Source organism: Primulina huaijiensis, chromosome 1, assembly GCF_012295235.1.
Source record: "Primulina huaijiensis isolate GDHJ02 chromosome 1, ASM1229523v2, whole genome shotgun sequence".
Lineage (NCBI taxonomy): Eukaryota > Viridiplantae > Streptophyta > Magnoliopsida > Lamiales > Gesneriaceae > Primulina > Primulina huaijiensis.
In genome coordinates this window covers 17,176,738-17,204,086 of record NC_133306.1, presented here as the reverse complement: position 1 = coordinate 17,204,086, position 27,349 = coordinate 17,176,738, and the positions used below count along the sequence as shown (strand labels likewise).

Here is a 27,349-nt window from a genome sequence, read left to right as displayed (position 1 = left end):
TTTTTTTACACATAAGTCTTCATTGGTGTTCCAAGATATTATATTATATTACACATCACTTTTGAAAATCTTCTTCTCCGAATTTGCTTCTTCACATAAAAAGAAACATGTGGATAATTGAGTTGTCTAGTTGTGGTATTTTTTTCAAACCATTTGACCAAGTAATTTGAGAGATATGGTCAAAATACTAGAGCATGGTAAAACTGCCACTCCTTTGGTAGCTTTATTTGTTGCTTAATTTGATCCCAATTGTGAGAGGATTTTTATCTCATGCTTGTCAACAATATTGTAGATATTATAATCAACTTTCTACAGGTCCAAGAATCATCTTAATCCCATTTGCAACGCCAAGTTTATTCTTGTTTTATCGAACCTGTAAAAAATAGTAAAAACTTGTAATTACAGAACAACTTATATTTTATACAATTTATTATAAAACATATAATATTTAAACATTTAATAAAACAAAAACTATATAATTATATTATAAAACATTTAATTAATGTACAATTTTTATGTTTATCACATTTTCAGTTATCGGAGCACTGCCAGGACTGCTAACTCGACCCGCTCAAACTTATCGAACTCCTTAAACGTACTTCTAGTCATTTTCTTAAACGTATCCTGAACCCTTGCATTAACCTCTATATTTCGTTTCAGGGCTTAGATCTGAGTCCCGTTTAACCCGAGGCTTTATCAAATTTAATCATAGTTCAACGAATCCTAACCGAAACCCATGAGATTCAACTTAAACCATTTATAACCACAGACATGTCGGTTAACTTACTGGAACCCCCAAAACGAGCAATATCCACAAAATCTCAAAAAATACATGTACAGTCGAGCGCCTAAGCGCTGGATGTGTAGCGCTGCGGCACCACAGGGGTAGTGTAATGACCCGAATTCTTATTTTGAATGAAGTATTAATTAAGAGATAATTAAAGAGTTGTTAATTAAGTATTATTAACGAATTGATAATTTGAGATTAATCTGTTGGATCCACAGAATTTTAAATGGATAACCCGATCTACTTCCGATTACGTTATCTCGAGAAATCCAACAAGACGAATGAGATTCTGACACGTGGCAGATAAGATTTATTCGGATTTCTAAAATAGTCCGGATGCAGCCTATAAATGGAAGCCGAATTCTTTTGTTTCCTACACCGCATCCTTCACAGAGAGAGTTCTAGTCTTTTACCTTAGGTTTTCTAGCCAGTTTCTAGGGCACTTTGGTGTCGGGAAGTTTCGGAGCTAGTGTCAACTCGAGGAGAGGTCGGTGAACTGAGATCGAGACATCATCAGCGGGATGACGACGGACGCAGGTATAATCCTAAAGCCTTTAGGAAGAACTTTATAACATGTGTGGTAATTCAGAATCTGGTTTGATAGTGATTTCATATTGTTGGTATTGTCTAGGTTAAGAGCTTTCTGTCAGATTGTTTTAGTGAGGTACGTGATGTAATGACTGAGATATCCAAGCGTTGTATACACACTTATATGCTGCATATTTATGTGTTGCATTATACATGTTTTACTGCTTTGGCATATTATGCATGACATATCATGTTGAGCCTGATATCTTTTGAGATATACCTCGTTTGTTGGGGCAGCTCAGCCCTATTCTGTATTGTGGACGATGGGGCATCGAGAGCTACAGTGTCCGACGGGACCCGCGGACATTGTAGGTCCACGTCTTGATGATGAATGTGGGAGCCAAAACATGCCTAGGGCAGATCAGAGACTACACACTCAGGCGCCTTTAGACTGAGCATGAGATTCTTGACTTGATCTTTGATATCCGAGCATATTGCATTTCGCATGCATCATATCAGTTTGTATACTCGTACATTCTCGTATTGGGCGATTGTCGTTCACGTCCTTGTTTTCATCTTGGGCACCCCATTCCACGGGGCAGGTCTTAGGTTGGACGGTTCGGAAGACCAGGGCAGTGGCTAGAGCAGTTGGGTTTTCGGTGGTGATCCAGTGGAGGTTTTATGTGTGGTTTATCTTTTTATCTTTCAGAATTATGTTTTCGATATGGTTGTATTAATGTTTAAGACTGTTGTTGTTTGTTCTGTTTTAATTTGGGTTGTAAGATGATTAAGTTATCTGGTTTTCACTATTTAATTGTTGTTATTAAGTTTTAATGTTGCATGCTTATTAGTCTGTTTAGTAGTGGCTCGGGTAAGGGCGCTACATTTGGTGGTATCAGAGCATGCGAAGAGTTTTGGGACATTAGTAATTCTGTTTTGAGGATTTAGAGGTTGATTTTGGTTTGCTTTCAGATGTCAGGAGATGGAAGCAGTCACGGAAGTGTGGGACATGGTCGTTATGGCGACGATGAGGCTGGCCGAGAACATCGTCGTAGAGATCGGACGGAAGGCGTCACCGAGATCATGATGAAAAGAGACGGAGGAACCGTGTCAACATTATGGATTTCATGAAGATTGGACCTCCACCGTTGAACGGAGATGAGAATGCTGATGTTGCTGAAGCTTGGGTCGATATCATTGAGCAGTGTTTTCGAGTGCTGCACTATGACGAGGACGAGAAGAAGGAGGTAGCTGATTTCATGATCCAAGGAAAAGCTCGGAAATGGTGGAAACCTGTTTCTGCCATTTTAGTTCAGCAGCATGGGCGGATTCGTTGGGAACATTTCCGTTAGGCCTTCATCAATCATCACTTCCCGCCAGCTCTTCGTCAGGCGAAGGAGATGGAACTGTTGACCATTAAGCAAGGAGATTCGAGCATTGAGGATTACCAAAAGCGTTTTACGGATCTGTTGCCGTACGCTCCTCCCATCAATGAGAATTCTGCAGCAAAATATTCTCACTTTTTGAATGGTTTGAACCAGGAGATTTTTTATCGCGTTTCAGTCTGTGACGATCCTACTTCGTACAAAGGATTAGTGAATCGTTGTCGTCAAGCAGAGATCAATATTGCTAGGAAGAAGGCTATGCAAGCTAGCAAAAGTTCTAGTTCGTTGGGACCGAGGGGTCAGTCTTTCAAGAAGTCTGCATTTTCTTCTTCTTCCGGTTCTGGAGGGCTGTACAGCTTTGATAAGAAAAAGCTGCAATGTGGCCACTGCGGAGGCAATCACCAGACGGAGAATTGTCGAAAAGTAACAGGTGCTTATTTCAACTGTGGTGGTTTTGGTCACATGAAGAGGGATTGCCCTAATTTGGAGAATCAGAGTGTAGGCGGAGGTTCTATGGCAGGGTCTTACAGTGGAAACAATCTGAGGCCACTGTGCAACAGAAAGGTTTTCCTGCTCAAGGTTCTCGTCGTGGTGGAATATCACAAGGATCTCAGCAACGTCCACGAGTTCAGGGGCAAGTGTTTGCCCTAAACAATGAACAAGCTGAGGAGCAAAACGAGAGAGTCATTGCAGGTAATTTTCTTTTATGTGGTATTCCTGCATATGTATTAATTGATACTGGTGCATCGCATTCATTCATAGCATCAATGTTTGTTAAGAAGCATAAACTACCCTATGTGTCATTAGATGTTTTGATGTCGGTGGCTACATCGATGGGACAAGAGGTTTTAGCTAAGCTACTTGTAGTAGACTGTTTGTTAGAGTTTGAGGGAAAATACTTGTCTGCCAATTTGTTGATATTGGCTATGGAAGATTTCGATTGTATTATGGGAATCGACCTACTGACTAAGTATAGAGCGACAGTAGATTGTTATCAACGTCTCGTTCAGTTTCGTCTAGAAGGAGACGAGAATTTGTTTTTCTTCGGTGAGGGAGCTTGACCTCCAATGCCAGTAGTGTCTGCTGTAAAAGCACAACGGGCTTTAGCGAAAGGAGTAGAAGGATACCTCATTTATGCTGTTGCCGTATCGAAGGATGTGATCGATGTGAAGAACATTCCAATTGCCGATGAATTTCCTGATGTTTTCCCTGATGAGATTCCTGGATTTCCTCCGGAGAGGGAAGTGGAAGCGGAGATAGAGTTGGTACCAAGAACCGCACCTATCTCTAGAGCGCCTTATAGATTGGCACCAACGGAGATGAAAGAGTTGAAGCAACGGTTACAAGATCTTCTTGACAAGGGGTACATTAGACCCAGTGTGTCTCCTTGGGGAGCACCAGTGTTGTTCGTTAAAAAGAAGGATGGGTCTATGCGGCTTTGCATAGATTATCGACAGTTGAACCGAGTAACAGTCAAGAATAAATATCCGTTACCACGGATTGATTACTTGTTTGATCAACTGCAAGGAACTTCAGTGTACTTGAAGATCGATTTACGATCTGGGTAATATCAACTTTGAGTTCATCAACGTGATATCCCTAAGACTGCATTTCGAACAAGGTATGGGCATTACGAGTTTCTAGTGATGCCGTTTGGTTTGACGAATGCTCCAGTAGTATTTATGGATTTGATGAACCGAGTATTCCAGGAGTATCTTGACAAGTTTGTCATTGTCTTTATTGATGACATACTGGTATACTCTCGTAGTCTTGAAGAGCATGCACAACATTTAAGGATTGTGTTGCTAACCTTAAAGAATCACCAACTGTATGCTAAGTTGAACAAGTGCGAGTTTTGGCTCGACAGAGTTGTCTTCTTAAGACATGTTATATCCAAAGATGGGATATCAGTGGATCCTAGCAAGATCGAAGCAGTGTTGAGTTGGGCACGGCCGGAATCAGCTCAAGAGATAAGAAGTTTTCTAGGTTTGGCAGGATATTACCGGAGATTTATCTCAGGATTTTCTCAGATTGCCAAACCATTGACACAGCTGACGTGTAAGAATGTGCAGTTCGAATGGACACATGATTGTGAAAATAGTTTCAATGAATTGCATCAACGTTTGACAACTGCACCAGTTTTAGCTCTTCCATCTGGATCAAGAGCGTACATTGTGTACACTGATGCATCACTTCAAGGACTTGGGTGTGTTTTAACTCAGAATGGTCATGTGATTGCATATGCATCCAGACAGTTGAAGAAGCATGAAGAGAATTATCCAGTTCATGATCTGGAATTAGCAGAGACTGTGTTTGCTTTGAAGATCTGGCGACATTATCTCTACGGAGAGAGATTTGAGATTTTTACAGATCACAAGAGTTTGAACTATATCTTCACTCAAGCAGAGTTGAATATGCGCCAAAGAAGATGGATGGATTTGTTAAAGGATTATGATTGCGAAATCAAGTATCATCCAGGATCAGCGAATCTTACAGATGATGCTCTTAGTCGAAAGGTGAGATTATATGCACTTCAGCGAATCTTACAGCTGATGCTCTTAGTCGAAAGGTGAGATTATCTGCACTTCAGAAAAGTTTCATGTCAAGTGTAATTCAAGATTGTTGTTCTCTGGGATTTCACTTCCGGCATAAGAAAGGAATGGAACACATTCGAGTAACGAGCATTTTATCTGAACCGAAGTTGTATGCCAAAATCAGAGAAGCTCAGTTTTCTGACCCGAAAGTGAAAAAGTTAGCAAGGTTAGCTAATGGAGACAACACATCTGGTTTTGCGTTCCAAACAGATGGAACCTTATGTTTGTCAGGAAGAATCGTAGTTCCAGAAAATTCTAAATTAAGAGACGAGATTTTATCTCAAGCCCATAGGAGTAAATTGAGTATCCACCCTGGAAGCATGAAAATGTATAAGGATTTGAAGACCAAGTTTTGGTGGCAGGGTATGAAGAAAAATGTTTACCAGTTTGTAGCCAAGTGTTTGGTTTGTCAGCCAGTGAAAGCTGAGCATCGACGACCAGGAGGATTACTTCATAATCTTCCTATCCCTGAGTCGAAGTGGGAGCATGTGACGATGGATTTTGTCACCCACTTGCCGTTGTCTTCTAAGAATTGTGATGCCATTTGGGTTAATGTGGACCGACTGACTAAGTCAGCACATTTCATTCCGTATAGTCGGGAATATAGTTTCGATCACATGGCAAGACTATACATCCAAGATATTCTTAAATATCATGGTGTGCCAACAAGTATAGTCAGTGACAGAGATCCACGCTTTACTTCAAGGTTCTGGGGAAGTTTTCAAAAAGCGTTGGGAACGACATTGAGTCTGAGTACTGCCTATCATCCAGAGACCGATGGTCAGTCTGAGAGGACTATTCAGACACTCGAGGACATGTTGCGTACTTGTGCTTTGGATTTTGGACCAGCATGGCATGATCATATGCCGCTTGTGGAGTTTGCATATAACAATAGCTACCATAGCAGCATTGGTATGGCTCCATTCGAAGCATTATATGGTAGACGTTGTCGTACTCCATTGTTTTGGGACGAAGTAGGAGAATGACAAGTGCAAGGACCTGAATTAGTGCAACAAGCGATTGACGTAGTGGAATTTATTAAGAAGAGAATTAAAGCTGCACAAGATCGTCAATCGAGTTACGCGAATACCAAGCGTAGACCTCTACCGTTTCAGTCAGGGGAAAAAGTTTTCCTTAAAGTTTCACCATTTCGCAGGGTGATGAGATTTGGACTCAAGGGAAAATTAGCCACAAGATTCATCGGACCTTTTGAGATCTTGGAATGTGTTGGAAATTTGGCATATCGATTGGCTTTGTCGCCGTATCTGTCCAGCATTCATAATGTCTTTCATGTATCTTTGCTACGGCGGTATGTAGCAGATAAATCGCACGTTCTTGGTCCGACAGATGTTCAACTTGAAGAAGACTTGATTTATGTCGAGCAGCCACTTTTAATCCTGGGTAGGAAAGAGAAAAAGCTCAGAAACAAGACCATTCCACTTGTTCTAGTGCAATGGAAATGCCGAGGTACTGCAGAGGCGACTTGGGAGTTAGAGAGTCGTATGCGCTCAGAGTATCCGCATTTTTTTTGAGTTGTACCTTTGTAATCATGAGTTGTATTTTATTCAGTTGTTTTGTACTTCAGTTCTGATTTCGAGGACAAAATCTTTTTAAGGAGGGGAGGATGTAATGACCCGAATTCTTATTTTGAATGAAGATTAATTAAGAGATAATTAAAAAGTTGTTAATTAAGTATTATTAAAGAATTGATAATTTGGGATTAATCTGTTGGATCCACCGAATTTTAAATGGATAACCCGATCTACTTCCGATTACGTTATCACGAGAAATCCAACCAGACGAATGAGATTCTGACACGCGACAGATAAGATTTATTCAGATTTCTGAAATAGTCCGGATGCAGCCTATAAATGGGAGCCGAATTCTTTTGTTTCCTACACCGCATCCTTCAGAGAGAGAGTTCTAGTCTTTTACCTTAGGTTTTCTAGCCAGTTTCTAGAGCACTTTGGTGTCGGGAAGTTTCGGAGCTAGTGTCGACTCGAGGAGAGGTCGGTGAATTGAGATCGAGACATCATCAGTGGGCTGACGACGGAGGCAGGTATAATCCTAAAGCCTTTAGGAAGAACTTTATAGCATGTTTGGTAATTCAGAATCTGGTTTGATAGTGATTTCATATTGTTGGTATTGTCTAGGTTAAGAGCTTTCTATCAGATTGTTTTAGTGAGGTACGTGATGTACTGACTGAGATATCTAAGCGTAGTATACACACTTATATGCTGCATATTTATGTGTTGCATTATACATGTTTTTCTGCTTTGGCATATTATGCATGACATATCATGTTGAGCCTGATATCTTTTGAGATATACCTCGCTTGTTGGGGCCGCTCAGCCCTATTCTGTATTGTGGATGATGGGGCATCGATAGCGACAGTGTCCGACGGGACCCGCGGGCTCTGATGACCTGGACATTGTAGGTCCACGTCTTGAAGATGAGTGTGGGAGCCAAAACATGCCTAGGGCAGATCAGAGACTACACACTCAGGCACCTCTAGACTGAGCATGAGATTCTTGACTTGATCCTTGATATCCTAGCATATTGCATTTCACATGCATCATATCAGTTTGTATACTCGTACATTCTCGTATTGGGCGATTGTCGTTCACGTCCTTGTTTCATCTTGGGCACCCCATTCTACGGGGCAGGTCTTAGGTTGGACGGTTCTGAAGACCAGGGAAGTGGCTAGAGCAGTTGGGTTTTCGGTGGTGATCCAGTGGAGGTTTTATGTGTGGTTTATCTTTTTCTCGTTCAGAATTATGTTTTCGATATGGTTGTATTAATGTTTAAGACTCCTGTTGTTTGTTCTGTTTTAATTTGGGTTGTAGGATGATTAAGTTATTTCGTTTCCTCTGTTTAATTGTTGTTATTAAGTTTTAATGTTGCATGCTTATTAGTTTGTTTAGTAGTGGCTCGGATAAGGGCGCTACAGGTAGCGCCGCGGCGCCAACCCTGCAGAAAACCCCAAAATTGAAATTTGAAGCCAAACACTCTACCACGCCCAACTAGCCCCGACCACGCTTGAACCAACCTCTCCTAGACCCCAAATAAACCATCCTGAAATGCCCTGGACATGACCTTCAACCCCATGCCCTTGAATACACGTGAACTACCCAACTCTCCAAAACCGAGCCACAAACATGAGAATCGATCGGTTCTCCCTCAAACTTGCATCGACATCAAGAACATCACACACGTTCCCACATATCAACTATCAGATCACTCCTAAACCTCGAGTCATGGCAACCCCTTAAACATAAATCAAGAAACGTGAGAAGCATGAAAATAAAAAATGCGTATTTTCGTGTAGAATTCAAGTAAAACAGATGCATAACACTATAACCACAATATATCATGCAAATACATTTCAAAACACATATTATGATGTGATCAATGCGAAATGAAGGGAATCAGGCGTGCCTTTGCGTATTTACGCTCGAAAACCTTGACACAATCACGTAGAACGGGCACCGGAGGGACAGGGAAGAGTTCTTATGAGATTTTCTTGAGGAAACCTAGCAAGGTGGCTGCTGAAATTTCTGAGAGCTGCTGGACGTGAGAGGTTGGGGCGGCCGAATGAGTGAGAATGAGTGATTAGAGTTTTGAGAGGGTAGGGTTTGATATAAAACAAGTGCACAATGGGCCATAATTAAAATTAAAGTGGATAAGTAGGAGTTTAGGCCCAAAATAAATTGAAATAGGCCCATTAAGCCCAATTACACACTCGTAAAATATTTTGTTTAAATTCGTTTTAAAAAATATTATCCGAACACTTAAAAAGTCCGTCGTTCTGTTAAAAATCATCTTTTAGTTAAAAATACAGTTCAACGTGTCAAAACACTGCAAATGGCCCATTTTTGAAATTTTCATATTAATTACATCATTTATTAGATAATTAAAATAATCATTTAAGAAAATATTTTTTCTTAACTGTCCCCGATCTCCGTTCCTCGTTCGAGCGTGAAATACTGCTTAAATCCCTATAACATGCAATCTTAATGAACCATGTCATAAAACGCATATTCACGTCGCAATCATGCATTTAATGCATTAAAATAATTTAATTAAAATACATAAGAAAATTTGATAACTTGCATGTATATGGTTCACGTGGACCTTCAAATTTTCGGGACGTTTCAAAGGTAGTCTTGAAATCAGTGTTAAGTACTCTTCACGTCGATCTGATCGAAATGTTTTAATACTCTTTCCTAGTTTTTTATCTACTTCAACTCTAAATTTTTTGATCTTTTTAAATGCTTCAGACTTTTATTTCATTAAATACACATACCCATACCTCGTGAAGCCATTTATAAAGATACTGAAGTAAGATTGAAAATATCTCTTGCTAACACTTAGCGGGCCGGAAAGATCTGTATGGATCAAATGCAATAGCTCAAGTGCATGTTCCACTTTCCATAGGAAAGGTGCTTTGGTCATCTTTCCTTTCATATATGACTCGCATGTTTAAAAAAAATTTATCTTTGACATGAAAAACATGTCATCTTCCACTAGCTTTTATATCTTTTTTGAGAAATATGTCATATCTTCGTGCCACAAGTGCGCTTGATTTAGACTATCTTTTTTTATTTTTTTTTTGTTGTTGATATCATGTTTTGTAACATCTACTACTAAACTATTGAATTTTTTTTTAAAAAAAAATCACTATTGCTGACCGAAAATACGTACACTAAAATAAAACCAACTCTTGCGTGAAATTGACTATAGTTCAAATCTTGAAAATGTGATCAACGATGTTTAAAATAAAATATCAACATATTACTAAAAATCTACTTGTCCTCAAAGCATAAAAATCATGAATGTTTTGCAATACTGCTTTACCATAACTTTCATAAAACCATATAATGTGTGGAAAAATACAAGGTCCTTGGGTTTCCCGTGCACCCCCAGCTCAGTCCACTCAGTCCTCAGCACCTCCAGTCTCCTCATCAACATGATCACCTGAATCAATCACACCTAGTGAGTCTAAAGACTCAACAACCGTTGTAATAAAATACGTATATATATCATGCAACAGTGAAAAGTACTGTAATTAAAGTAACTTCTATGATCTTCAAAAGCATTAACATAAACATAACCATATTCATATCGTGTTATCGTAAACGTATACATTTTCTTTCATTGAATTCAGATCATTAGTTGTGACTTTCGTATCAACTGTTGGTCGATGGATCCATCTAAGTAAACCATGGTACCAAGTGGCGGGGACATCAGCGACACTTTCACCCGTCAACTGAGCCTTGACCTTATATGTTTCTTGTTCGTGTTTATATTAGTCATAACCAATTCACCTCCTTCATATCATGTCATCATATTCATCCCTTATATAAATTCATGCATATACATACATTTTCTTGAAACAAAGCATGAAACATATTTTTAGAATTTTTCATAAAATTTCCATATTCATATAAAATAAACATTTTAAAAATGTATTTTCAATTGTCAGGGCACTGGCAGTACTGCTAACTTGACTTGCGGACAAAATGACCCTGAAACCTTAATTTGACCATTTTACCCCTGGACCTTAAACTTCGACCCAAATCCATCCAAACTTATTAAAAACCTTAAAACATAATTAGAATAATTTATTAGACATAAACTAGAGCCGTCCCTGCATTAAATTCTATAATTCGTTTAAAACTTGGACCGGAGTCCCGGTTTTACCCGAATCAACCCGAAACGCAATCAAACTTTCTCGAACTTAAACCATGACTTGATGACACCTAACCATACCTAAAAAAACCATGTACAGACCATACAAGACCCATGAAAATCCCCTACAAGACGGCTGGAATTTTCTGCACCAAAAGAAAGGAAAACCGAAACCCTAACTCCAAGCCAAGCCCATATCTCGAACCTAGCCCCAACCACGCCGGACCAGCCTTCAACCAGCTACAACTAGGACTTGACTGAACCCTCCTAGACTGACCTAACCATGGTCCCCAGCCCCATGCACGCGGACGTGCATGATTCACTCGAACAAGCCAAAGTCGAACCACTACTATCTCTAGCACCTTCGATCGGCCCCTCGACCACAACCATCTATGCTCGAGCCACCCTGGGCCATGTCTGAGACCCACCAAGGTCTGATCCAAGGCCTAGAACAGCCCTTGCACCACAGATCACATATTTTAAGCCGATCGAGCCAAAACCTAGCCCAAAAAATGACGATCCGATCGCACCCCTACATGCATTGTTCCAAGTCTGATATTTCCTCTTAAACCCTCCCTAAAAATTATGCGAATCATCCCAAATCGTCAAAACCTGGCAGCCCCTTCACCCATGTCAAAAAAGTGAGAAGCAAGTGAAGAAAATCCAATATTTTCATGTAAAAGCCATGTGAAACCATTACATATAAGTAGATATTTAACATGGCATGCAAGATAAATCAAAATACGTAATAGGATGTGAAAGATGAGAAAACGGAGGTATAAGGTGTCTTAGCTTCTAAACACTCGAAGATTCGCACAAATGGCGCGATAGACGAAGACCGGGGGGACAAGATCACAACCCTTACGATTTTTCTTGAAAAAGAACGTGTCAAACCTGCTGAAGATGGGAGGGTGTGCGTCCGGGAGAGAGGGGTGGGGGAGACTAGGCTTTGAGTTAAGAATAAAATGAATGAATAGTGGGATAATTGGTCTTGACTTTAAAATATTAAAAGGTAGAGGTCTTGGGCCAAAATCCTACTAAAACAAGCCCATTTGGCCCAATAACACGCACGTAAAATATTTTTTTGGTACGTTTTCAAAAATAATCCCCGAGCCCTCAAAAGTCCTTCATTTTGCGAAAAATCAAACAACGGTTTAAAAATATCACTCGGTGTGTAAAAATATCCTAAAACTACTCATTTTTGAATATTGAAATATAATATGCCATATATTATATAATTAAAAATAACTATTTAATAAAAACATTTTCTTTAAAATGTCCCTAGTCTCCGTTCCTCGTTCGAGCATTGAATACTGCCAAAAGCCTAATTTATGTAATTCTAGTAAACAACACAGTAAAATACCTAATCATGTCATGAAAATTCATTTAATGCATTTAAAACATTTAATTAATTATTTTTAATAATACCCTAGATTTGAATGCAGTCAGCTTACATCGCTTTAATTTCTAGACCTTACAACGTCTGCCCCCCTAACTTGAATTTCTTCCTCGAATTTAAAACTTACCGAAAAGCTCCGGGTAGCGACTCCTCATCTCAGTCTCAGTCTCTCAAGTAGCTTCCTCATCGAAATAATTTAGCCACTTGACTTTGACCATTTGAATCACTTTGTTCCGGAGTCTCCTTTTCTTTCTGTCCAAAATCTGAGTAGGTCTTTCCTCGAAAGTTAGGTTCGATGTCAACTGCAGAGGCTCATAATTCAGCACATGTGAAGGATTCGACATGTACTTTCGTAGCATCGAGATATGGAATACATTATGAACTCCAGTTAGATTCGGTGGCAATGAAACTCTTTAGGCTAGAGTCCCAACTCTCTCGAGAATCTCAAATGGTCATATGAATCTAGGACTGAGTTTACTTTTCTTGTCAAATCTCATTGCACCCTTCATAGGTGAAACTTTCACAAATACGTGATCACCCACTGCAAACTCTAAATCTTTGCGCCGCTTATCTGCATACTATTCTATCGGCTCTGAGCAGTCTTCATCCTATCTCGGATCTTGACTACTAGTTTTGCAGTCTGCCTGAAAATTTTTGGACCCAACACTAATCTTTCACCTACCTCATCTCAATATATCGGTGACCAAAACTTCTTCCCATAAAGTGCCTCGTATGGAGCCATACCTCACTACTACAAAAACGGCAAACGACAACGGATTTTTATCCGTTGTCGTATCCATTTAAAAACTGTTGTAATTGAAGGTGTTGTTGAAAGTCCGTTCAACGACAACGGTTTTTATCCGTTGTGGTAGATAAAATTTGCGACGGTTTTAAAAACCGTCGCAAATAAAAATAGCGACGGTCATGATTGCTACCCGTCGCTAATTTTAAATTAGCGACGGTAATATAAACCGTCGCTAGTTAAATCAGCGACGGTTTTGTAAACCGTCGCTAATTTAAAATTAGCGACGAAAGCAGAGTTCCGTCGCTAATTTGTTTCAAAAAATAAAAAAAATACTTTTAATAATTTAATAAATCTAAAAGAAACTAATAATCCAAATTAAAATCGTGTAAAAGAAAAAAAATTTAAGTGTTGTGAAGTAGTAAAATCGTGTAAAAGAGAAAAATTTTAAGTGTTATAAAGTGGTTAGAAAAATTTTACGTGTTGTGTGAAAGTGATAAAATTGTGTAAGATAAAAAAATTTTAAGTGTTGTGTGAAGTGATGAAATGGTGTAAGAGAGAAAAATTTTAAGTGTTATGAAGTGGTGAAAAAAATTTTAAGTGTTGTGTGAAGTGATAAAATGGTGTAAAAGAGAAAAATTTTAAGTGTTGTGGAGGAAAATGGAACGAAAATGGAGATATTTATAGACAGTTTGCGACGGGTTTTGGTTAAACCGTCGCTATTGGCGACGGTAAATGATAAACCGTCGCATATTTTTATTTGGCAACGGTTTGGATTCAAACCGTCGCTAAAATTAGCGACGGTTTCAAAACAATGTCGCTAATTTTAGCGACAGATTTGTCAAAATCGTCGCTAAATTTAAAGATGCGACGGGTTTTTTTAAAACAGTTGCTAACATTAGCGACTGTTATTTCAAAACCGTTGCAAATTTAAACGTAGCGACGGTTTGTACGTAGCGACGGTTTTGACAAACCGTCGCTAAAATTCGCGACGGTTTTTGTAATAACCGTCGCTAAATATTGCAACGTTTTCCAAAACCGTTGTTGTTTGTCAAAAAAACCACGCTAAAATTAGCGACTACTGTCGCGAATTTAAACGTAGCGACGGTTTTGACAAACTATCGCTAAAATTAGCGACGGTTTTTGAAATAACCGTTGCTAATTATTGCAACGTTTTCCAAAATTGTTGTTGTTTGTCAAAAAAACCACGCTAATCGACAACGGTTTCTTCAAACCGTTGTCAATTGTCCAAAAAAACACGCTAATCGACAACAGTTCATAGAACCGTTGTCGTTGACCAAAAAAAAAACGCTCAAAGACAACATTGATCCCAAAAACCGTTGTCTTTGACCCCAAAAAGACAACGGTTTTTAAAAACCGTTGTCTTTGCCCCCCAAAAGACAAAGGTTTTCGAAAAAACTGTTGTAAAAAACATACGACAACGGTTTTTGTGAAAAACTGTTTTCGTATGTGCGTTGTTGTATGCAGAATTTCTTTTAGTGCCTATGAATACCTGGAAATCGATTACACAAGCCCTGAGTAGATCCTCCAAGATCTGAATCATTCTCTCAGATTGACCATCGGTGTGAGGATGAAAAGCAGTACTGAATAGCAACTTGGTACCAAATGCCTGATGTAAACTCTTCATAGACACATATGTAAATCTCGGGTTTCTGTCTGATAATCTTTCTGATGTACAGTTCTGCGTACTGAGTCATGGTGAAAGTCTTCTTAATAGTCAAAAAGTGCGCGGACTTAGTAAGCCGATCGACTATCATCCAAATGGTATTATATTCTCCAACTATTTAGGGTAACCCTGTCACAAAATTCATCGTGATGTTCTCCCATTTCCACTCGAGAATATGGACCGTTCTAAGCTTTTCTGCAGGTCTCTAATGCTCTGCGTTAACTTGCTGACATGTCAAGTACTTAGACACAAAACGCAAAATATCTCGCTTCATGCCCGCCTACCAATACAAGTACTGTAGATCCTTATGCATATTCGTACTCCCTAGATGAATGGAACGGGGTGCTATGAGCTTCCTTCATAATGTCTTCCCCTAGTGAATCACCACTTGGAACCCACAGTCAGTCACATTATCGGACGATGCCATTCTTGACCGAATACAATCTTTGACCCTTGGACTCATCTCTCTCTCCACTTCTGGAACTGCTCATCAGAAGACTGACCTGATCGGATCTTGTCCCTCAGTGTTGACTGAATTGTCAAAGTATAAAGTTATCATCGCCCCTAGCAAAAAATGCAGGCTCAAATCTCTGAATTTCTAGCTGCAGTGGTCTCTTGACCGAAAACTGAGCACTCACTGCGTTCTTCCTGCTCAAAGCATCCGCGACCACATTAGCCTTTCCCGAGTGGTAGCTAATGTCACAGTCATAATCCTTCACCAGCTCTAACCATCTCCGCTGTCTCATATTCAGCTCTTTTTGGGTGAAGAAGTACTTCAAACTCTTATGATCATTGAAATCTTGCACTTCTCCCCAAACAGATAGTGTCTCCAAAGCTTCAGAGCAAATACTACTGCTGCTAGCTCGAGGTCATGAGTCGGATAATTCTTCTCATGAACCTTTAGCTGTCTGGACGCATAGGCTATAACTCTGTCAAGCTGCATCAGAAATGCACCCAAACCGAGCTTCAAATCATCTGTACATAGAACAAACTCTCCATGCCCTGATAGCATCCTTAGGACTGGCGCCGAAGTCAAAGTTTTCTTTAGCTTCTCGAAGCTACCCTGACATTCTGATCCCAAAACAAACTTCACATTCTTCTTCGTCAAGGCGGTAATGGGTACTGCAATGGTTGAAAAGCATGAATAAACTTCCTGTAGTAACCAGTTAAACCCAGGAAACTGCGGATCTCTCACATTCTTAGGCACTGGCCAATCTCTGATTCCCTCGACCTTGTTGGGATCAACCTCGACTTCATCCCTGAAAATAATGTGGCCCAAGAATGTGACTTTGTCGAACCAGAACTCGCACTTGCTGAACTTGGTATATAACTGTCTGTCCTTCAATGTCTACAGTGTCATTCTCAAGTGCTGACTGCGCTCCTCTCTGCTCTTCGAATAGATCAGTATGTCATCTATAAAGAATATGAAAAACTGATCGAAATATGATTGAAATACACAATTCATGAGATCCATGAAAATTGCTGGCGCGTTACCCGAAAGTTATCACTATGAACTCGTAGTGCTCATAACGAGTCCTGAAAGCCGTCTTGTGAACATCTGTCTCTCTCATTTCAGCTGGTGGTATCTTGAACTAAGATATATATTTGAAAACACTGAAGCTCCCTGCAGCTGATCAATTAAGTCTTCGATTCTAGGCAGGGGATACTTATTCTTAACGGTGACCCTGTTCAGCTCTCTATAATCGATGCAGAGTCGTATACTGACGTCTTTCTTCTTCACAAACAATACCGATGAGCCCCATGGAGAAAAACTCGGACGAATAAAACACTTGTCCAGCAAATCCTGAATCTGATCTTTCAATTCATTCATCTCTGCAGGCTCTAGATGATAGGGTGCCTTAGAAATCGGCCTTTTGCCCAGCATCAACTCAATAGAGAAATCTACCTCTCTGTCTGGTGGAATGCTAGAAACGTCATCAGGAAAGACGCTAGGGAAATCTTTGACAACCTTGATATCCTCTAGTCTCTGATCGACTGTCTCAGATAGTTACACAATGCTTGCAAGAAAAGCTTGGCAGCCTCTCTTCAAAAAAGTTTCCTCGCACAGATACATGAGATAATGTACGGCATCTGCTTGTTCTTTACTGCCTTAAAAACAAACGACTTCCCACTGGGTGGTCGAACATGCACTGACCTTTGCTGAAAGTCTATCAAAGCTCCATTCGAAGCTAGCCAATCTATGCCAAGAATGATGTCAAACTCAGGCATCGGTTGTGAGGCCCGGGACCGAAGAAGGCAAGGAGTGATCGCCGATGCCATGAGGTTTCACGGACAATGAGTGGCTCCTGGCAGGATTCTAGGCGAAAGGAATATGAATGAACTGATCTTACACCGGAAGGAGAGGGATTCCAAAATTTTTTAGGTATAGGACTTTGCGGTTGGAGAGAGTTTAAAAGATTTGATAGGTACTACTCATATCAAGAAGGTGTATCTTATTTTTGGTAGCTCATCACATAAGAACTCCAAGGTTAAGCGAGCTTGAATTGGGGCAAGTTTGGGATGGGTGATCTCCTGGGAAGTTTTTATAGAGTGCATGTGAGTGAGGACATAAACACATTGAAAAGAATAGTCTTGGTACAGCGGGGACATTCGTTGAATTTGGGCGTTATAATTGGTATAAGAGCCGACCTCTCCTAGTACGGTGTGGTTCAAGAAAGAACCAAGTGGATGCTAGTGGGCATGTGAGGCCGGGGGCCGAAGAGGGTGAGGGGTGATCGCCGGTGCCATGAGGTTGCACGGGCAATGAGCAGCTCCTAGTAGGCTTCTAGGCGAAGGGAACATAAATGAACCGATCTTACACCGGAAGAAGAGGAATTCCAAAACTGTTCAGGTATAGGACTGTGCGGTTGAGGAAGGCTTAAAAGATTTGATAGGTACTACTCATATCAAGAAGGTGCATCTTCTTTTCGGTATCTTATCACATAAGAACTCTAAAGTTAAGCATGTTTGAATTGGGGCAATTCTGGGATGTGTGATCTCTTGGGAATTTTCCTAGGGTGCATGTGAGTGAGAACATAAGCATGCTAGAAAGACTAGTCTTGGTACAGTGGGGACAGTTGTTGAATCTGGAGGGTTACATCGGTAGTACAATTAGATTTGCCTGCACAACATTCTTCTGTAAACGAAGCTTCAAACTTTTCACTATTTTAGAAGTAAATATCTTATCACCAAAAAAAATCGATACTCTAAAGCCCAAATCCATGTCCTCTGGTATAATTCTTAGTCTCTTTACAAACGCCTCAGATATAAAAGAATTTCTAGCTCTTGAATCTAGCTGAGTATAGGTAGCTACACCTGAACTAAATACCCTTCTTGGGACAAAAATACCATCAAAACCCTTCAAACCTAATAAATTCATGAAATTCTAACAATAATAATCCATAATTCTCGAAAATTATTCCGATAAATCCTTAAAAGTGTCGAATTACACAATTTGACCTACATAATTTCGGAAAATTTCATTTCAGTCCTTGAATTTCTCAAATTAATCCAATTCTCACCCCAAAATTTTGAATTATTGCATTAAGGCCTTTAATAATTTCCGGTTTCCTCAACTCGGGCCCTCAATTTCGAAATTCAAATATTTCACCCTAAAATCACAAAAATTTGCGAGTCAGTCCCTGTGTTTCTCGAATTTTCAATTTAGTCCCTGAATTTTCGTAAATTCCAGATTTTACCCTAGAGATTTCAGTCACCTCAAATTCAATCCTTGGACTAACTAAAATTACTGTTCGATCTCTGAAAATCTCGGCTATACGCAATTCCACCCTCAATAATTCTTAAATTAATTCAATGTCATTCCTTAAATACATCTAATTAGAGCATACGACCTAATTTTCTTCTAAGTTCTTAATTCCCAAAACAACTCTATGAACCAACTTAACATTTCATACAAATCAAGCAACTTAAAAAAGTTAAGTAAATAGGTTACTGTGATCAATTTCGTGTCTGGCTCCGCTTCTGCTTCTTCGGCATGCATAAAATAAGCACTTAAATGTCCCCCACATGCATAAAATAAGCACTTAAATGTCCCCCACATGCCAGTAGTGGGTTCCTTGTTCCTCGGACAATCAGCAGCCTTGTGACCCTCTTCCTTGCATATGAAGCACTTAAATGTCCCCCACATGCATTTACCGTGATGGAAACGGTTGCATTGTTTCATGGATGTCTCTCCTCCTGCTTTAGGGCACTTGGGTTCTGAGGGGACTTCTGATGCCCCGTCTTCTTAAACTAATCTTAGGGATTCTGCTGCCCCTGATTTCTAGGAGGCCCTATGAACAGTTTCTTGATGGGCTATGAATTCTACTGAGCCTGGTGCGTCTTCCTCTGTATATCTACATCGATGTCTCTCAATGCTTGCTCCGCCGAATAGGCGCAAGCAGTGGCCGCCTCATAATCCCTGGGCCTCATCAGCATAACATCTCTGGGAATAGTGGGCCTGAGGCCATACATGAAGTGGCACAGGTTCTCCACAGTGTCTCTCGCAATAAGGGGCACAAAGTGACAGCCCCTATAAAACTTTACGATGAACTCTGCAACATACGAGTCCCCCTGTCAGAGACTCATGAACTCCCTAGTCAAACGTCACCTGACGTCTGCGGTGAAATACTTGCCATATAACATGTCGTTGAACTGATTCTAGGTTATGGTAGCTAGATTAATCCCATGCTCTTCTCCTTTCCACCATAGAGCTGCATCATCTCACAACATATTGGTAGCACATCGGACCCTGTCAGCATCCCCCATGTTCAGATATCAAAAGTGCAGCTCTAGGTACCTGATCCAACCCTCAGCCACAAATGGGTCAGTGTTGCCACTTAACTCCTTCAGATTCAACCTTTCGAACTGCTCATATATGTTCTGCTGAGGCCTAGGAGCCTACTGGGCTTGCTCCATCAGTTGGGCTATACCCTTCAGAACTTTGGTAGCGGGATCTTCTTGTGGTGGTGGAGGAAAGCCTTTGCCCTCTCTAGGATTACCATCCTGCCTGTCAGTGCTAGGAGCTCGTCTGGGACGCATATTATCTGAATATAGTCCAAATTTTAAACGTAAACAACATGCAATTCAATCTAGCTTTTAAATCTTTTAACTTCAAAACATATAATCATATCAACATGTAATGAAATGTGTAGATCATGTAAACATGTAGGTGATAACATTAAAAACATTTAAAGCACGTAAACTTACAGACTTGAGGCTTGACGACTGAGCTTCTGAAGCTAAAGGTGGCACAACCCTCTACAAGAAATCTTGCTCTGATACCAACTGCAACACCTACTACTAAACTACTGATTTTTTTTTAAAACAATCACTATTGCTGATCGAAAATACATACACTAAAATAAAACCAACTCCTGTGTAAAATTGACCGCAGTTCATATCTTGAAAATGTGACCAACGAAAACATTTGTTGTTTAAAATAAAACATCAACAAATTACTAAAAATCTACCCATTCTCAAAGAAAAAAAATCATGAACGTTTTGCAATACTGCTTAACCATAAATTTCATGAAACCATATAATGTGCGGAAAAATACAAGGTCCTCGGTTTCCCGTGCACCCCCAGCTCAGCACACTCATTCCTTAACACCTCCAGTCTCCTCATCAACATGATCACTTGCATCAGTCACATCTAGTGAGTCTAAAGACTCAACAACCGTTATAACAAAGTACATATACATATCATGCATCAGTGAAAAATACTGTAATTAAAGTAACATCCATGATCTTCAAAAGCATGAACATAAACATAAACATATTCATATCATGTCATCGTAAACGTATGCATTTTTCTTTATTAAATTCAGATCATTCGTTGTGACTTTTGTATCAGCTGTTGGTCGATGGATCTATCTATGTACAACCATGGTACTAGGCGACGAGGACATCAGCAACACTCTCAGCCGTTAACTGAGCCTTGGCCTTGCATGTTTCGTGTTCGTGTTCGTAATAGTCACAGTCAATTCATTTTCTTCGCATCATGTCATCATATTCATGACTTAAAAAATTCATGCATATACATACATTTCTTTGAAACCAAGCATGCAACATATTTTAAGAATTTTTCATAAAAATTCCATATTCATATAAAAGAAACATTTTAAACATGCATTTTCAGTTGTCAGTGCACCGCCAGAACTCCTAACTTGACTCGGGTGCGGCCGAAAGAGAGGGGTGGGGGACTAGGGTTTGATTGAAGAATAAAATGAATGAATGGTGGGATAATGAGCCTAGACTTTAAAATATTAAAAGGTAGAGGTCTTGGACCAAAATCCTACTAAAACAAGCCCATTATGCCCAATAACACGCACATAAAATATCTCGTTTTGGTAAATTTTCAAAAATAATCCACGAGCCCTCAAAAGTCCTTCATTTTGTCAAAAATCGAACACCTGTTTAAAAATATGACTCGTCGTGCAAAAATATCCTAAAACTACTCATTTTCGAAAATTGCAATATAATATGTCGTATATTAAATAATTATTTTAATTATTTAATAAAAACATTTTCTTTAAATTCTCCCTGGTCTCCGTTCCTCGTTCGAACATCGAATACTGCCAAAAATCCTAATTTATGCAATTGTAGTAAACCATGCAGTAAAATACCTAATCATGTCATGAACATGCATTTAAAATATTTAATTAAACATTTTTAATAATACCTTAGATTTGTATCCAGTCATGTTACGTCTCTTGAATTTCTAGATCTTACATGTTTACTTTGACATCGTAAGTTGGAATATCTTTTATTTTTAAGTTATAAAGATCTTTTTGTAATTTACATGTTCCAATTAAACATTCATGCTTGTAAATTTTGCAAACACTTTTAGCAAATAAACAAGAAAATTCATCTTTATCAAACATCGAAATAGAAACAATGCTCTTAATCAAGTCGGGAACATATAAAACATCTCTTATAAGTAACTTAAATTTATTGTTTGATAATAAGCAAATGTCTCATATGGTTTTCGCAGCAACTCTTGCTCTATTGCCCATTCTCAGTAAGCTCTCACCATTCATTAAATGTCACACCCTTACTCTATACTTAGCATAATTACCATAATCAAAATAGGGTTTGAATGATATAACTGTAGTATGAAGCAAATCAAACAAGGGGCATCACTTTGACCGTTTATAAAAATTTTGGCATGATGTCCCTACATTCTTGTAAAAACCAAAAACTCAACTCAAGCATCAACATCAACACATATATATAATCGTATTCTTACATACAAACATATTATGTATCATCATACACATAGACATAAACATTGTAAAACATGTTTCAAACCCTGACATATTTTCGTACAATACATATGCGGAAGCTATACAATAAGAAGTCCCGGTTCTTGTCGAGGTAAGGCACGTCACAAGCATCCATTGGCGAACCGGCATCCTACGTCTCTCCACTACCTGATCCTGTAATACATGAGCTACGTGAGTTTATAAAACTCAATAAGTTGGCACTTGTACGTATCAATATGCGTAGAAGGAGTATACATATCAAGTCGTGATCAACAATGAATCTTTAAACCATGTCATATCATAACATATATTCATGTTCATTTTTGTACTTGAGCCTCATTTGTTGACATGTACTACCGTGATTGCTTTATTATAAAGCTACTACAGTGTTGGACGTCAGGGAGCAACCTTTGGCATGCCCACGCCCCATGAACATATATTGACCAATAGGTTTGGTGGACTTAAAACCACCCATGATGTTAACAAGCTCTATATCATGTGAAAATCAATCTTTTTCTTTACATGTTCATGTTCATGTTCATAACATAGCACCCATCATCAATATTCATGAGTTTCTTACATTTTTAATACATAACAATGGAATATGGTGCTATATTTTCATCAATAAGATACTAACAATGTACATATAGCAATAATCAATGGGAAGTATTTGAAATCATAATATTACTCATGTATTACTTCAAAAACATGCCAACTTACTGTCCAAGCGTACGAATACTTGTTTGAGACGATGATTCTCGTTCCTATACTGTCAAATACATCAATAAACTCATCACTATGTACATACTAGGCGAAAATCACTCCTCTACAAGTACACAACCTAAAAGAGAAGAAAACTTACACCCTTATGAAGTTCTTGTGATGGAGAACTAAGTTTCAACTTCAAAATGATGAAAAAGAGGAAGAAGAAAGCATTTGGAGGAAGATTCTTATGTTTTCTCTCGAGCTTATGCTGAAGAAGAAGCTGTGGAATGGTTGGAATGCTTAGAAAATTCGAAACTTATCTTCTTGTATACACTGCGGCGCTCGGGCGGTAATAACTCGAGCGCGGAACCTTCTGTACGAAACCGAAAATCCAGAACCAATGGCGCTCAGGCGGTCATTTATTACCGCTCGGGCGCCGCTCTGCGCACAGTCACCTCAAAGATCGCTCCAGAAACGGCTCTTCCGTTCATAATCTGAAAAAGTGGTAAACATGAAAGTTGTAGCCCTATGTCTTGGCTTGAATCTCCAATTGTTTCCAGGTTATTTGGAGGTTGAGTAAAAAGTTATGCTCATTCTCCTAACATGTGTCAGTAAAGGAATGACTGTATACACGACACACTTTGGGGCACTTTTGGCTTGTCTTCCACAATGATTTGGACAAAACCCAAAATATGAAAGTTGTAGCATTATATCATAGCTTTCTAATGGTTATGGCCTCATTCAATTTGGATTCGTATTCAAATCATTATGCCAAAACCCGTACAAACTACNATGTTCAATCTCAATATTGATACCTCAATCAATATGTAAAACATAATGAGCTAAATAACTATCTATAATGACATAAACGTATTACTAATCATTTGTACGAGTAACCGGGCATTACAATTCTCCCCTCCTTCAAAGAATTTCGTCCTCGAAATTTGACATACCATATAGTTCAGGATATCTCTGTTGGATCTCGTCTTCTCGCTCCCAAGTTGCTTCTTCAATTGCATGATTACGCCATAACAATTTCACCAAGGGTATTTCCTTGCCTCGTAACACTTTTGATTTCCTGTCGAGGATTTGAACCGGTTGTTCTTCATATGAGAGATTCGATGCAAGCTCCAAGGGTTCGTAATGAAAAACGTGAGAAGGATTGGCTAAATACTTTCGTAGGAAGGAAACATGAAAAACATTATGAACGTTTGATAAACTCGGTGGTAATGCAACTCGGTAGGCTCTGTCTCCTATTCTTTCCAAGATTTCAAATGGACCGATATATCTTGGACTCAATTTTCCTTTCTTACCAAAACGTAAAATGCCCTTCAGTGGTGATATCTTTACAAATACATAGTCACCAACCAGAAATTCCAATCGGCGGCGTCGCAAATCAGCATAGCTTTTATGTCGACTTTGGGCAGTGTGCATTCTTTCTCTGATCTTGGTTACAAATTCGGCTGTCTCTTGTACCAATTCAGGGCCTAATAACTTTCGTTCTCCTACTTCATCCCAATGTACTGGAGATCTACATTTTCTACCATATAATGCAGTATATGGTGCCATTCCAATACTTGACTTATAGCTATTGTTATATGTAAACTTAGCCAACGGTAGTTTGCTATCCCAACTACCTGGAAAGTCAATAGTACAGGCCCTCAACATATCTTCTAAGATCTGATTCACTCGTTCTGATTGTCGATCAGTTTGAGGGTGGAATACTGTACTAAATGCTAATCGAGTTCCCATAGCATGATGTAAACTTTTCCAAAATGCAGAATTAATTTTGGATCTCTATCAGATACAATGGACACTGGGATGCCATGAAGCCTCGCTATCTCCTTGATGTATTCTTCAGCATATTGATTCATCGTGTATATGGTCTTCACCGGAAAAAAGTGAGCTGATTTCGTAAGTCGATCCACAATAACCCATATAGCATTGAATCCTCTTTGTGTTATTTGCAAACCAAGGATGAAATCCATTGTGATATGTTCCCATTTCCACTCAAGAATGGGTAGCTGTTTCAGGAGCCCTGCTGGTCTTTGATGTTAAATCTTGCCCTGTTGCCAAGTTAGACATTGTGCAACAAATTGAGCAATGTCTTTTTTCATATCTGGCCACCAAAATAATGGTTTCAAATCCTAGTACATTTTCGTGCCTCCTGGATGGATCGAATAGGGAGTAGCATGAGCATCAATAAGAATGTCGGTTCTGATCGTTCCTTGTTTTGGCACACATAGTCTCCTTTGATATGTCCATATTCCTGCTCCATTCAATTCAAAGTTTGAATGTCCTTTATCTTCATCTCGATGTCTCAATTGCTGTAATTCATTATCTGCATTTTGTTCAACCTTAATCCTATCTGCAAGTGTTGTTCGAACCATGAGGGATGATAACTGGATTGCAGTGCCCTTTGGCATAACATCAAGCTTCAAGTTCTGTAAATCCCATAAAATTTGTTCTTGTACTTGCATTGTGGATATAGAACTTGATGTTCGACTTAACGCATCTGCAACAACATTGGCATTACCTGGATGATAATTAATAACACAATCATAATCTTTCACTAATTCCAACCAACGTCGTTGTCGCAGATTCAGTTCTTTTTGCGTGAATAAATATTTCAAACTCTTGTGGTCCGTGTATATTTCACACCGCTCACCATACAGATAATGGCACCATATTTTCAACGCAAATACCACTGCTGCCAGTTCTAAGTCATGTGTGGGATAGTTCTTTTCATATTCCTTCAACTGTCTTGAGGCATAAGTAATCACCTTTCTGTGTTGCATTAAAACTGTCCTAAACCTTGTTTCGAAGCATCACTGTATACCACAAAACCTCCTGGTCCTTCTGGAATAGCAAGGACTGGTGTTGATGTCAGTTTTGTCTTTAACTCTAGGAAACTGTGATCACATGCTTCGTTCCATACAAATTTCACATTCTTCCGTGTTAACGCAGTCAAAGGCATTTCTATCTTAGAAAATCCCGCTATAAACTGACGGTAATAACCAGCTAGCCCAAGAAAACTACGTACCTTGGTAACAGTGGTAGGTCGTAGCCAGTTATTAATAGCTTCAATCTTACATGGATCCACCGATATGCCTTCTTTTGAAATGATATGACCCAAGAATGATACTTGTTCAAGCCAAAATTCACATTTCTTCCATTTGGCATATAATTGTTTATCTTTCAAAGTTTGCAAAACTAATTGCAAATGTTCTCGATGCTCCTCTACAGTTCGTGAGTAGATGAGAATATCATCTATAAACTCAATCACGAACTTGTCTAAAAATGGCTTGAAAATTCTGTTAATCAAATCCATAAAAGCAGCTGGTGCATTTCTTAGTCCAAATGGCATTACAAGAAATTCATAATGCCCGTACCTGGTTCGGAAGGCAGTCTTTGAGATATCATCTGATTTCACTTTTAGTTGATGATAGCGTGATCGTAAATCAATCTTCAAAAATATGGTAGCTCCTTGTAATTGATCAAACAAATCATCAATTCTGGGGAGTGGATACTTATTTTTGATTGTCACTTTGTTCAACTCCCGATAATCAATACATAGACGGAGGGTACCGTCTTTCTTCTTCACAAATAAAACAGGTGCACCCCACGGTGAAACGCTCGGTCTAATAAACTCTTTATCAAGCAACTCCTGTAACTGTTCTTTCAATGCTTTCATTTCTGTAGGAGCTAATCGATAAAGAGCTTTTGAGATCGGATGAGTTCCTGCCAAAACATCAATTACAAATTCGATCTCTCTATCTGGGGGTAAGCCTGTTACATCATCAGGAAATACCTCTGGAAATTCACAAACAACATCTGTATCTTTTAATTCACGAATCGGTGGATCAATAACTAAAATAGATGCTAAATATCCTTGAAACCCTTATGTAGAAATTTACAAGCCTTCATACAAGAGATTATCTGAATAGGTAAGGATATACCTGCACTTGCTACTGTGAATGGTTCAGCTCCTACTGGCGCAAACTTGATCATCTTTAAGCCATAGTCAATAGTAACTCTGTACTTCGAAAGCCAATCCATTCTCAATATCACATCAAAATCAGTGATCCTCAGAACTATCAAGTCAGCATACATCTGATATCCTTGGACATATAATGGACACCCTCGCACAATCTAATCTGTCTGTAATTCATGTCCAGAAGGTAAAGCTATGGCGAGTTGTGTTTCTGTTGTACTTGCTGCAATGCCCAGTCTCGTTACAAACGATTCCGAAATAAAAGAATGCGTGGCTCCTGAATCTAGTAAAACAATAGCAGTAATACCAAAAATCAAGAACATACCAGTGATCATCGATGTATCCGCATCCACTTCCTCTTTAGTTATGGAGAAAAGACCTTCCTGTACTTTCTCAGAACATTCTGTACAATTCCTGGCGAGAAGCCCTGGCTTTTTGCAACCATAACAAACATTGGAACCTTGCATACATTCCCCGCCATGAAGTTTGCCACATTTAGGACAAGGGGGTATGTCTTGTTCTTTATGTGGAGGAGGACCCTTGCCACGGGGTTCCTCTAGTCGAGTACTCCT

At 39.2% G+C, this 27,349-nt stretch overlaps 2 protein-coding genes across 2 annotated transcripts; one reads left to right on the top strand and one right to left on the bottom strand.

Moving 5' to 3' along the window:
* Positions 1–2,040: 2,040 nt before the first annotated feature.
* On the top strand, positions 2,041–8,034 carry LOC140957209 (uncharacterized). The gene is made up of 2 exons (XM_073414365.1): positions 2,041–3,393; positions 7,961–8,034. The coding sequence occupies exon 1, from the start codon at positions 2,716–2,718 to the stop codon at positions 3,349–3,351; it is 636 nt and encodes a 211-aa protein (XP_073270466.1). The 5' UTR covers positions 2,041–2,715; the 3' UTR covers positions 3,352–3,393; positions 7,961–8,034.
* Positions 8,035–15,395: 7,361 nt separating this feature from the next.
* On the bottom strand, positions 15,396–16,384 carry LOC140971765 (uncharacterized). Its single transcript, XM_073434222.1, has 3 exons — positions 16,308–16,384; positions 15,712–16,072; positions 15,396–15,461 (listed from the first exon to the last, which is right to left on the bottom strand). Exons 1-3 carry the CDS (start codon positions 16,382–16,384, stop codon positions 15,396–15,398), a joined length of 504 nt encoding a protein of 167 aa, XP_073290323.1.
* Between the last annotated feature and the right edge of the window lie 10,965 nt (positions 16,385–27,349).

Coding starts and splice junctions, on each gene's coding strand:
- LOC140957209 (XM_073414365.1), top strand. CDS start 2,716: ATGGAACTGTTGACCATTAAGCAAGGAGATTCGAGCATTGAGGATTAC.
- LOC140971765 (XM_073434222.1), bottom strand. CDS start 16,384: ATGAGAGAGACAGATGTTCACAAGACGGCTTTCAGGACTCGTTATGAG. Junction 16,073..16,307: donor TTCATAGTGATAACTTTCGG/GTAACGCGCCAG, acceptor CATTATTTTCAG/GGATGAAGTCGAGGTTGATC. Junction 15,462..15,711: donor ATGCGTCCAGACAGCTAAAG/GTTCATGAGAAG, acceptor TGCTTTGAGCAG/GAAGAACGCAGTGAGTGCTC.